Here is a 13,520-nt window from a genome sequence, read left to right as displayed (position 1 = left end):
ATAAAAGGTAAACACAAACAAAGAAAGTGCAATAAAAAAGCTTTTTAGTCCACCTTGATACCTGAAAACATTAAGTGCAGTATTTACTGTTATGGCAGTTAAACATTTGGATACAATTTCCATTGGTCTGCATGATGCCATTTATCCCCCATTATTTTCCTCTCCTTCATTATAACCTTAAGATTGCCCTCCCCACAGGTGTCCACAATTTCATGTGGCCCTGTCCAATTTGTGGCGCCTAAGGCCCAGTGTACCCCCAGTAAATGTTTAGTTCATTTATCAAACCCCTTTTCAACTGGTGTGAGAACCATTGGAGACATCTAATGCTGAATACACTTTGGCATACTTTGTAGATTAGCCATGAGGGGTTCTGGATACTACATCGGTTATAAGGGGCGTAGTAGAGTTAATCTGTCTGTAATCAATAGATAATCTCCAAGAGTTGTCTGGCTTTTTTACAGGCCACACAAGAGAGTTCACAGTTGATACATATTTATGTAATATGCTTAGACTTTTCAAAGATTATTTGAACCTCAACCCCATACAACACCTTTGGGATCAATAGGAAAGCCAACTATGAGGCAGGCCTAATCGCCCAATCAGAGCCTGACCTCACTAATGCTCTTCTGGCTGAATGGAAGCAAATACCTGCAGCAATGATCCAACATCTAGTATAAAGCCTTCCCAGAAGAGTGGAGGTTGTAGCAAAGGGTGGACCAATTATGGGCATATCGTATCATAATTTTGGATGAGATGTTGGATGTCAGTTGTCCATATACTTTTTGCTATGTAGTGTATATAGGGGAGAACTGGCAGTTTTCGCTTTTCACTGAATTAGAAGTAATGCAATGAAATGCTGTGATATTGCACTACAAAGAGGTGCTACAATAAATCTCATTAAGTTGGAGGTGATCAAAAATGGTTTGTGTACATTTTAAACAAACATTACCACAGTCCGATGTTACAACTGCAAAGTATGTGTGGGACCATAATAACAGAAGTAAGGAAAAATAACTGCATCAGCCGTTATTCATCATTAATAAATCATTAATATCTGCAATATTTTTACGGGACAAAACACTGTTAGTTCTAGAGGGCATACTGTGAATGGGGGTTTAAACCAGCAACCAATTAAGAAGGTCATGTTTTTATTTTTTCATTTTTTGCCAAAAATGGTACACATCCGGGATCAGTTGTGGGTTCGACATGTTTTAAATGCACTCATTTTGTCTATGTAGTTTAGCACTATGCTACGGGAACAAGGCTACAACATCAAGATAATGATACATGTTCAATATAAGTGCTCAATGAAGGTACATGAATGTGCTACAGAAACAAAGTGGAAGGATATAATTGATAAGAGTGATCCTAGATTGGGAGTGCCATGCAAAGTGATGATAGTTATCCCAGGTGTTGTCTGAAGAGACGTGTCTTCAGACCACGGCGGAAGATGGGCAATGACTGAGTGGTCCATAGAGAAACAGGGAGTTCATTCCACCACTGGTGAAGCTAGGGTGGAGAAGCCCTGTGGTAGGGACGTTCGAGAACTATTCACTCGCACGGCAGGATGTGCAAGTCGCTGAGTGGGCAAGCTGCTGTGATGGATTGAATCATGTCCTGTAAGTAGGTGGGGGCTGTCCTGTTGGCTGCAGTGTAGGTGAGGGTCAGGACTTTGAGCCTGATCCTGGCAGCAACCGGTAGCCACCTGTATGGTACAAGCTGGCAGGCTTGCAAGGAGGGAGTTGCAGTAATCAAGATGGGAAGTCACCATAGCCTAGACATTACATTACATTACATTACAGGCATTTGGCAGACGCTCTTATCCAGAGCGACGTACAACAAAGTGTATAACCATAACCAGGAACAAGTATGACGAAACCCCTATAGAGAAGTACCGGTCCAAGTGCAGGGAACAACCGCATAGTTCAACTTGGACCCTGATGGTTAAACTGATTAACACTAACAACGAGAACGACAACAACGCAATCTATGGAAAAAAAATACAAGTAGTCGTTAAGACAGTTAATGCACCTAGTCACCTACGAAACAGCTGGCTAGTTACAACCCTAAGTTTAGTCATTTACAGGGGGGAAGGGAGGGAGGGGGAGAGGTGCAGCCTGAAGAGGTGAGTCTTCAGTCGTCGTTTGAAATGGGTCAGTGTCTCAGCTGTTCTGACCTCCACCGGGAGGTCATTCCACCATCGTGGGGCCAGAACAGACAGGAGACGTTTTCTGGAAGTGCAGGTGCGAAGAGGGGGAGGTGCTAGGCGTCCTGAGGTAGCAGAACGGAGGGATCTGGCTGGCATGTAGGGTTTGAATATCTTGTGGAGGTATGCTGGGGCTGATCCCTTGACTGCCTGGTATGCTAGGACCAATGTTTTAAATTTGATGCGAGCTATAACAGGCAGCCAGTGGAGGGTAGTGAGCAGGGGAGTTACGTGGGAGTGTCTGAGGAGGTTGAAGACCAGACGAGCCGCAGCAAATAGACAAGTAGCTGCATGGACAGGTATGGTTGAATCATCCTGATGTTGTACAGGAGGAATCTGCAGGACCGTGATGTTGCCTCGATATGCTCCTCGAGGTTCAGTTGATCATCCAGGACCACCCCCAGGCACTTTGCAGAGTGAGAGGCAGTCACTGTGGTGCCATTAACAATGATTGAGAGCTTGCGTAGTAGGGAGGTCTTGCAAGGGATCAGCAGCTCTTATTGAGGTTTAGCTTCAGATGATGCCTGGCCATCCAAGTTGAGATGTCAGCCAGGCAGGAAGATGGTAAATGGTAAATGGACTGCATTTATATAGCGCTTTTATCCAAAGCGCTTTACAATTGATGCCTCTCATTCACCCATTCACACATACACTCACACACCAACGGTGAAAGGCTGCCATGCAAGGTACCAATCAGCTCGTTGGGAGCAATGAGGGGCTAGGTGTCTTGCTCAGGGACACTTCGACACGCTCAGGGCGGGGGATCGAACCGGCAACCCTCCGACTGCCAGACAACCACTCTTACCTCCTGAGCTAAGTCGCCCAGCAAGATATTCTCTTGTTGACCCGTAAGGCAGAGGGAGGGAAAGAGAAGACGAGTTGTGTATCATCTGCATAACAGTGACAGGAGAAGCCATGTGTATTAATGACTGTACCAAGAGATACAGTGTATATAGAGAACAGCCGAGGCCCCAGTACAGATCCCTGTGGGACTCCTGTAACAAGTGAGGTGCAGATACAGAACCCATCCAGGTGACCTGGTGGGACCTATCTGCAAGATAGGAATCAAACCAAGATAGAGGGAAGTCCCAAAAATGCCCATCTCAGCCAAAGTGGAGATGAGTAATTTGTGGTTGACCGTGTCAAATGTTGCAAACAGATCTCGGAGGATCAGGACAGAGGAGAGGGATGAGGCTGTTGCAGTGGCGAGTGCATCCATCACAGCCAGGAGGGAAGTCTCTGTTGAGTGCCCGGATCGAAAGCCAGACTGGTGAGGGTCAAGCAGATTGTTCTGATAGAGAAAAGAGAATAGTTGTTTAAGTATTGCTCATTCAAGAGTTTTGGACAAAAAAGGCAGAAGTGTTACAGGTTAATATTTCTGGATATTGGATGGGTCTAAGATAGGTTTCTTAATCCTTTTGCGAAGATGCCAAATCTGACCAATCTATGTCCATTTAGGGGATATCTTATTTAAAGCTTTAGAACTCCAGATGTGAGCATCACAAAGACTTGCAAAATGGCTTAAATGAACATTTGTACCATTTACAATACGACTTAGATTTGTTTATATTAATAATTTTGGAAGAATAAAGTGACAGAAAGGCAACTGTCTAGGTAAAAAAGCAAAAATTAATTTAAGATAAGATAAAACTTTATTGTCCGTTTCCACAAAAATTTGTCTTGCATCACAAGCTCCAACAATCTTCATAAATATAGCGATACATGCAGGGGTTAAATTGGGATTTTGGAGGTGGGTGGACCCTGAGATCCGGTGGGAGGTGGGTGAAAAAAGGTACAAACCAATGAACGTCTCAGCTCAGAATAGTTGTATCTTTAATGTATTGTGCACATAACTGTAATTAAGGAAAACAATGTTTTATAATCGGTCATCCTCCGCCTTTGTCCTCCCATTCTTCCTCCTTTATTCATCTTTCTTAAACTGTTGAATTGAAACAAAATAAAACCAGCGGTGACTGGTGAGCTGAAAATTGGTGATGCGCAAAACTTTCCTTTAAACTAATCATTGATCTCAAACTGTTTTAATTAATTTTCAGTAATTAACAAGCATGCAAACGATCTGACTAAGCAACTGGAAAGAGACACACAGCTTCTTTGCATTGTGTTAGGGAGATTAAATCATAAATGCGATTTATAAAAATCTGTTTTAAAGCAGTGGTGGAATCTTCCCCTGATTTTCCTTGAGTATCAATGCAATTAATCCACAAAATAGGCTGCTCAATAGCAATACTATCATATATAGCCAGCTCTCCCCAAATATGCAGTTTTAGCGAGTAGCCTAGGCCTTATTATAGCCTACATTTATTTTCATTTTCAGTACAAAATTGTGCACATTTTTTATCAACATTATTTGTGGATACATGCACTTCTTTCTCCGCATTCGAATTCATGGCAAATATCTGCAATGCGTAGATTGTAAACAAAATTGAAGTGCAGGTTTTGTTTTAGCTGGTTATTCTGAAAGCTAACACAGTAGATAACAGACTGGTGTATCTTGTTTGTTAAGTGTAGACTATTTGGTGATTAAAATGGATTTTTAACAGATAAATTGAATTTATGATTTAATCCCCCTAACACGGTATGAAGACGCTGTGTGTTAGGCTACTTGCCATTTGATTAGTCCGATCGCTGGCACGCTTGATAATAAAGGAAAATTACTAATGAAAACAGGTTGAGATCAATGATTAGTTTAAAGGAAAGTTTTGCGCCCCACCAATTTTCAGCTCACCAGTCGCCGCTGAATAAAACATTATGTATGTGGGTATTCAATCCTAGTTAACCTGGTGACCGGCAATCTGCTCATTTTGCTCAAGCAATCAAAGTTGCCATAAATAATAGCCGGCGTTTGTGGGGGCTGTTTATTCATCTCTCTGTAAAATGTTGCATAGATGAAATTACATGTTAATGAAATTACCTACCACGTCCGCTTCCAAACAATCAAGACAATCAACGATATTTTCTTTCTGTGCCTGTTCCTCCTGAGTTTTTTTTTTCTTCGGATTTTTGATTGGTTGAGCGAGTAACTGGCTAGAGGGAACACATGGACTGGAGCATACGAAAAATGGACTGGATTGCCATAGTTATTTGTAAAACTGCCAGTCAAAATTATTTATTTATTTACCAAAGGTGGGTGGACGCCGTCCACCCGTGTCCACCCCAAATTTAACCCCTGGATACATGAAACATAAAACCATTATATACACACAAAAACAAGAACAAAAACAACAGACAATGATGACATGCACATAAAAAAAATAAAAAAAACTTATATGTGTTCATGTGAATTTGCATGGGGTGTGTGGGTTGCACATTCATTCTGTGTGTGTGAGTCCATTTGTGTGTGTGTGTGTGTGTGCGAGAGACTCCACAGTCCATGTCAGTGTGTGCATGAGAGCGCTTGCATGGGGGCGGGGGGGTGTATGATCACCACCTTGCGCTTCTCTGTTTGTTCAATAGTGTTATGGAATGAGGAACAAAAGCGTGCTTGTACTTAACCTTCCTACAACTTGGCACTCTAAAGCGCTTCCCAGAGGGCAGAAGCTGGTATTCCTCATGTAGGACATGAGCAGGGTCCTGGGTGATTTTTCAGCCAGTTTGAGGGTACGCTCAGCACAGCTGTTTAAGAAAGAGTCCTCCACAGAATGACCCACCACTTTGGAGCAGATCCTCAGAATCCTAGCGTTCAGCTGGACTGAGAGGCCACTGAACCATACCGATCCTCCTTACCGCAGGACGCTTTGTATGGTAGAGCAGAAAAATAGAGTGAGGATCTCTTTACTGGCTCCAAATGATCTGTCTCCTTAAAAAGTACATTATCTGTTGTACCTTATTGCAGATGAAGTCCACGTGATAGTTCCAGTACAGTGTACTGTTCACATGTACCCCTAGGTATTTGAATGATGTTGTCTGTTTTATGGGTTTGTTGTGAATGACGCCCGGAGCAGAGTGGGTGTCCTGTGTGGCTCCGAAGATGATTTCCTCTGTTTTGGGGGTAGTGAGGATGAGGGTGTTTTGGTCACACCACTGAACCATTGTGTTGACACTGTCCAGGTAAAGGTCCGTCTCCTCCCCCTCCTTCATCAGAGCAACCAGTGCAGAATCATCTGAGAATTTGATGATACGGTGGTTAGGCGCACTGGCAACACAATCGTTGGTATAAAGTGTGAACAGCAGTGGAGAGCTGACACATCCTTTTGGGGCCCCACAGCTGGTTGTAGCCAAGGGGGAGTAGGTGTTATTAACCCTAACCAGCTGTTGCCTGTTGGTGAGGAAGGAACAGTACCAGTGAATGAAATATGGATTTATCTCTAGCTGATGCATTTTGGAAAGCAGTATGTCCGGTTGTATTGTAGTGAACGCTGAAAAGAAATCTATGAACAGTACTCCGGCGTATGGTTTGATTTTCGGTGCATCCAGATGTTTTGAAACGAGGTGCATGAGGGTAGCAACGGCATCCTCAGTGCTACGCTCTCGCTTGTACGCGAATTGGTAGGGGTCAAGTTTATCTTGTATAGACTGGGAGAGCGTATGAGTGACGATTATTTCCAATGACTTCATTAAAAGAGAGGTTAGGGCCACAGGTCGAAAGTCATTGCACCCCTTGGGGCACGGTTTCTTAGGCAGTGGGATGATGTATGAAGTTTTCCAGGCTGTGGGAACAGTGTGTGTATCTAGTGATTGCTGGAAAATAGGCTGCCACACCGGGGCTAGCTCCTTGCTGTATGTCTTCAGAATAGAGGCACTGATGTTGTCAGGGCCAGTGGACTTACGTGCATTGAAGTGTTGAAAGACGCTGGCCACCTGATTCACTGAGATTTCCACTCTATCTTCAGAACCCACAGTTACTGACTCCAGCACCTCCCTGCATCTCTCGGTGCTCCCAGTGGTTTCAAATCTGGTGAAAAAGGTATTTAGCTCATTTGCAGAGGCCAGCTCATCATTAGTCACAAATTACTTGTGGTGGTTGCGTGCCACACCTGTCATGTTTTTCATGGTTTCCCACATTTTTTGGGGGTTTCCAGCCTTGAATGCCTCCCTCCAGGTGTCTCTTGTGTGCAGCTTTTGCCTCCCCGAGTATGCCTTTCAGTTCCTTGTCCATTCTTTGCAGTTCTGTTGTATCCTTGTTTTTAAAAGCTAATTTCCTTTGGTTCATTGTGTGTTTCATGTCTTTGGTTATGAAAGTTTTGTTATTGGGGCACACTTTAACTGTTTTTGTGGGGATGATGGACTGTACACAGAAATGGATGTAATCTGTTGTTACTGTGCACATTTCATCCAAAGTGCCTTCCCTCAGCACCTCCCAGTCAGTGCAGTCAAAGCAGGCTGCCATTTCCTCTTTGCTGTCCTGATTCCACAGTCTAACCACCTTGTTCTCAGGTTTTTTGCTTTTCAGCTTGGTTGTGTAGGTCGGGATGAGATGTCATTCGCGAATGATTCGTTCAAAAGAACAGTATATAAATGTGCTCCTTATGAAGGTTTAAGATGACACATTAATATCATATTAAAAAATAATGCAAAAACACTGACACACAATGTAGTACAGTATCTAAATGTGTAATGATGAACTCTCATATGATTTTCTATACTCTACAGTATGTAATGTTTTGTTGTATATTTATTCCATATTTAGTCCCAGATATTGACTGTAGAATTACATTGTATAATTTTTGTTTATTTTGTTATTCAATGAGCAGTGTTTTCGCTGCTGTATTTGCATCTCTTAGAGCTATTGTTGGGTTTATCTTGTTTCTATGACGGAATACGATTTTTGAGTGGTGAAAGAATATTTTTTATGAATGCCCAGATAGAAAATATTGTCCATTATGTCATGGGTGGGGGGTGTTTTGTAGATGAGACTGCAGGGAGGGGGTGCGTGTTAAATGAACGACCAGAGCGACAATGGTGGGGCTGCAAAACTCGTTTTCGGCATAGTTGTCGTGTATCGTCTACTAATGAAACCAAAATAACGCGTTTCTGTTTTTAACTCACACATTGGTTGCAGTAGCACCGAATGTTTGACTTTAGTAATCTTGGCACGCCGGTGTGCCGACCACTAGGGGCTTTGCGCTTAAGAGGTTAAGCAGCTGCGTAAAATTCTATCAAAATGGAATTATCCTTTAACATAAATGTTACGACCCCAATAGGCAAGGGGATATGAGAAAGGGGTATTTAACATAAAAAAATTATTGTGATGTAATCTGGGGTGGATGAACCGGTGGGAGGACAGAAAACACTAGACAACAATTGGTACGTGAAATAAGTTTAGTGACAAAGTGCAAGTGAAAATGTTTACAAGGTAGAATTTACAATGGGTATTAACACTATTTACAAAGATGCTGTTATGTTTCTGTTTTTTTTCGTTACCTTTTAGTTAACTATCTGCTTTTCTCCTGCACGATCTTTGTTTCGGTTTTTGTGTGGGCGTGGTTTTTTCCTTTAACTCTCTCTCCCCTCAGCTGATCACTCCCACCTGTTCTGGCCGCATTCTCACATAATGGTTAATCGGTCATTTCATTCACCTGTTCCCTGTTTGCATGTTCACACTGTTCATTATCTCATTTCGCATACCTGGTTTCCTTGGTATATATTCTCTGTTTCCCTGTTCTTCTTTGTCAGATTGTGCCTCCTGTTTACAGTGCCTTTCCAGCGTTTACCTCTTGTTAGTTTGACTCTTGTTTTGATCTTGCCTGTTTTCCCGACCACCGATTTTTGCCTGCCGACTTTGTTTTGCTGATTTCCTGTTCTGACCTCCGCCTGTTTACCGACTTTGATTTTTGCCTTCCAATTCTGTACTTTTGCCCCGGTGGATTTTTCTAGTTTTTGATCTTTGCACAAACTGACTACGAGACTGCCTGCTGTATTGTGTACCTTCGAATTAAACATCTCCTTCGGGAGTTTCGACACTCAGTTGTCCGAGTCTGCATTTGGGTCCACCTCACCTCGACCCGTGACAGATGCACTGCTGGTTGCATTCACACTCACATTCAAAGGAACTGGATGAGTGATGCCAAAAGAAAAAACAAAGTAAACTCAAACCAAGCTAACTCAATAGGAGTAAACCACCTAACTATCTAATAAAAGTAAAGTTCAAACAAAAGCCCTGCTTTTGACTAACTACTCTAACTACCCAAAGCTAAACATACAGGAGGTGGCATCCACTCCTAACCTAGGGTGTCTAGACAATCCAATACCTACGTGTAGCAAAATGTATAGCCCAGTTCCACATACAACACAAACACACACAAAGTTGGCAGCCTGAGAAAACTAGAGTACAATAATGCTATACAAGACAATCACAGCAGGCAAACAGCAAAATAAAGTGTAAGAGAATGAACCAGGAAGTGACATGGGTTTTTAAAGAGGAAGATGGCTTCTGATTGGCTGCTTGCTTCAGATTGGTCAGCCAATGGGTAACAGGAACCTGGGCAGCCAATAGGTAACAGAAACCTAGAATAGAGTGGCAAAGTGGAGAGGGAGGGAGAGAGAGACAAAAAGACACAAAAACACATGCTGGATCGTAACAATAAACCTTTCAGTAAGGGCTCATATTATTTAGAACAGCCTGTGCAGTTTGCAGCATACATTTTCAGGGAATCTCATATCTTATATCATAATATTGTAATATTGTAACTGAAGTATCTGGAATCTAAATAGAATTGAATCGTAACCTAATGAATTGAAATTAGAGGACGTATTTCAGAGTGGATTCGGAACTGGCTACAGGGTAGAACACAAAGAGTAGTAGTAGGAGGGATATTATCTGAGCAGAGAGCTGTTGGAAGTTGTGTCCCACAAGGATCGGTGCTGGGACCACTGCTCTTCCTCATTTATATCAATGACCTTGACAGGGACATAGAATGATGATACAAAACTGTGAGTCCCAGCTAATAGTTAAGAATCTACTAAAGTAATCCAAGAAGATTTAAATAAAACTGATTCTTGGCACGTGGAACGTTACCTCTCTGTTGGGGAAGGACCCAGAGCTGATGTGTAAGGCTGAGAAGTACCAACTAGATATATAGTTGGACTCACCTCTACACACAGTGTTGGCTCTGGAACCAAACTTCTGGATAGGGGGTGGTCTCTCTCCTACTCGGGAGTTGTTCAGGGTGAGAGGCGCTGAGCAGGAGTGGGGATACTCACAAGTCCCCGGCTGGTAGCCACTCAGTTGGAGTTTACGGCAGTGGACGAGAGGGGTCGCCTCGATGCAACTGCGTGTGGCAGAGAGGAAAACTTTGACTGTTATTTGTGCTTATGCGCCTAATAGCAGTTCAGAGTATTCAGTCTTCTTGGACAAGGTGGGAGGAGTGCTGTGAAAGGCCCCACCTACTAACTCCATTGTCCTATTGGGAGACTTCAATGCTCACGTTGGCAATGACTGGAAAACTTGGAGGGGTGTGATTGGGAGGAATGGCCTCTGATCTGAACCCGAGCAGTGTTATGTTATTGGACTTCTGTGCTAGTCATGGTTTGTCCATAACGAACACCATGTTCGAACACAAGGATGCATAAGTGTACATGGTATCAGAACAGCTTGGGCCAAAGGTTGATGATTGACTTTGTACTTTGTAGTTGTTTCATCAGACCTGCGGCTATTTGTTTTGGACACTCGGGTGAAGAGAGGAGCAGAGCTGCCAACTGATCACTATCTGGTGGTGAGTTGGATCAGATGGCGGGGGAAGCTGCCAGACAGGCCAGGTAGGCCTAAACGGGTCTGCTGGGAATGCCTGGCAGAAGTCTGGAATGATTTCAACTCTCACCTCTGAGAGAGCATTTCCCGTATCCCGGAGGAGGTTGGGGACATGGAGTTTGAATGGACCCTGTTCAAAACCTCTATTGTGGAAGCTGCTGCTAGAGGTTGTGGTCAAAAGCTGGTCGGTGCTGTTGTCAGCAGGAATGGTGAAACTCTGACCTCAACTGGGGATATTGTCGAAAGGTGGAAGGAATACTTTGAGGACCTCCTGAATCCAACAGACACGCCCCCCTTTTTGGAGGCGAGCTGGAGCAATCCGGGGGATCAGAGTCCATCTCTGTGGCAGAAGTCACTGGGGTAGTTGGAGAGCTCCTCAGTGGCAGAGCACCAGGGGTGGATGAGATTCGTCCGGAAATGTTAAAGGCTGTGGATGTTGGTGGTGTGTCTTGACTGACATGAATCCTCAATGTCGCGTGGAAGTCGGGAACAGTGTCTTTGGAGTGGCAGACTGGGGTGGTGGTCCCCATTTTTAAGAAGTGGGACCGGAGGGTGTGTTCCAATTATCAGGGAATCACACTCCTCAGCCTCCCTGGGAAAGTCTATGCCAAGGTGCTGGAAAGGAGGCTTCGGCCAATAGCTGAACCTCAGATTCAGGAGGAGCAATGGTGGTTTCGTCCAGGCCGTGGAACAACAGACCAGCTTTTTACCCTCTCACAGATTTTTGAGGGGGCATGGGAGTTTGCTTATCCAGTCTACATGTGTTTTGTGGATTTGGAGAAGGCATATGACTGTGTTCCCCGGGGTATCTTGTGGGAGGTGCTGCGGGATTATAGGGTGCCGGGGTCGCTGTTGCGTGCCATTCGGTCATTGTATACTCAAAGCGAAAGCTGTGTTCGCATTCTCTGCATTAAGTCAAGCTCGTTCAGAGTGGGTGTTGGACTCCGCCAAGGGTGCGCTTTGTCTTCTCTCCTGTTCGTGGTATTTATGGACAGGATTTCAAGGCATCTCTGTGGCATCTCTGTTGTTTGCATATTATGTCGTTCTCTTGACCTCATACTGTGACCTTCAATGCGCACTAGAATGGTTTGCAGCTGAGTGTGATGCGGTCGGGATGAGGATCAGCACCTCCAAGTCTGTGGCTATGGTCCTCTCCTGGAAAAAGATGGTTTGCCCTCTTCAAGTAGGGGAAGAGAAACTGCCCCAGGTGGAGGAGTTCAAGTATCTTGGTGTCACATTCATGAGTGAGGGAAAAAGGGATTTGGAGATCGACAGCCATCTAGGTGCAGCGGCCGCAGTAATACGGGCATTGTATCAGACGATGGTGGTGAAGAAGGAACTGAGCCGAAAGGCAAAGCTCTAGATTTACCAGTCGATCTTTGTCCCTACTCTCACCTATGGTCATGAGCTACGGAAAGTGACCGAAAGAGTGAGATTGCGAATACAAGCAGCTGAAATGCAGTTTCTCCGTAGGGTGGCAGGGCTTACTCTCCTTGATAGGGTGAGGAGCTCAGCTATCCGGGAGGACCTCAGAGTAGAACCGCTGCTCCTCCGCATTGAAAGGAGTCAGTTGAGGTGGTTTGGGCATCTGATAAGGATGCCTCCTGGGCGCCTCCCTCTAGAGGTGTTCCGAGCTCGGCCACCGGGAAGGAGACCCAGAGGTAGACCTAGGACACGCTGGAGGAATTATATCCAAAGGCTGGCCTGGGATCGCTTGGGGATCCACTGGGATGAGGTAGTGGAAGTTGCTGGGGAGAGGGACGTCTGGGCTGCTCTACTTGCCCCTTTGCCACCACGATCCTGACCTGGATTAAGCGGTTAGAGAATGGATGGATGGATGGATGGATGGAAGTGGGTGGAAACCTGGCAACTGAAATTGAATATAGCCAAAACTATTGAGCATAAATCCATTATCTATACCCACTTATCCTGAGGAGTGTCATGGGGTGCAGGAGCCTGTCCCAGCATTCATTGGGCGAGAGGCAGGAATACACCCTGGACAGGCCGCCAATCTATCACAGGGCACACACACCATTCACTCACACACTCATACCTATGGGCAATTTAGAGTCTCCAATTAACCTGTATGTCTTTGAACTGTGGGAAGAAACCAGAGTACCCGGAGGAAAACCACACGGACATGGGAAGGACATGCAAACTCAAAGGCCCCAAGTTGAAATTCGAACCCACAACCTTCTTGCCGTGAGATGACAGTGCACCACCGTGCCACCTGCGTTTCAATTGTGATGATATAAATGCAATTTTCAATTTGACAGAACTTGAATGAGGGACTAAAAAGGGGGAGCACGAGGTCCAGCAACATGTACATGTGGGAGAATCCCACAGCATCATTGAATCTAAAACAAATATGCTTCACTTAAATAAGAACCAGGTAAATTAATCAGACATTTTAATGTTACAGTTTTAATGTTCTTTTTAAGCTTAACTTCGAACAATTTCTTTAATATTGTTATATCTAAATGTAAAGCACTTTGTAACTGCGCTTTTTGCTATCCAAAATAAGTTGTCATAAATTGATCAAATTTGGAAAATCTTTTTACCGATTCCCAAAAGATTGTCAAGCTCATGAAGTTCATAGAATCTGCT

General features: G+C 44.1%; 1 protein-coding gene across 1 annotated transcript in view; it reads right to left on the bottom strand.

Moving 5' to 3' along the window:
• Positions 1-8,471: 8,471 nt before the first annotated feature.
• Positions 8,472-13,520, bottom strand: part of LOC118222976 (testis-specific gene 10 protein-like) — a 149,582-nt gene continuing 144,533 nt past the window's right edge. The window contains exons 24-25 of the mRNA XM_035408976.1: positions 10,256-10,434; positions 8,472-9,670 (exon numbers count right to left, since the gene is read on the bottom strand). Coding sequence (XP_035264867.1) covers positions 9,504-9,670; positions 10,256-10,434 — 346 coding nt within the window. The 3' untranslated portion in view covers positions 8,472-9,503. The remainder of the gene's footprint in view (positions 9,671-10,255; positions 10,435-13,520) is intronic.

This window comes from Anguilla anguilla, chromosome 3 (genome assembly GCF_013347855.1).
Source record: "Anguilla anguilla isolate fAngAng1 chromosome 3, fAngAng1.pri, whole genome shotgun sequence".
Lineage (NCBI taxonomy): Eukaryota > Metazoa > Chordata > Actinopteri > Anguilliformes > Anguillidae > Anguilla > Anguilla anguilla.
This window is presented reverse-complemented; position numbering and strand designations above follow the sequence as displayed.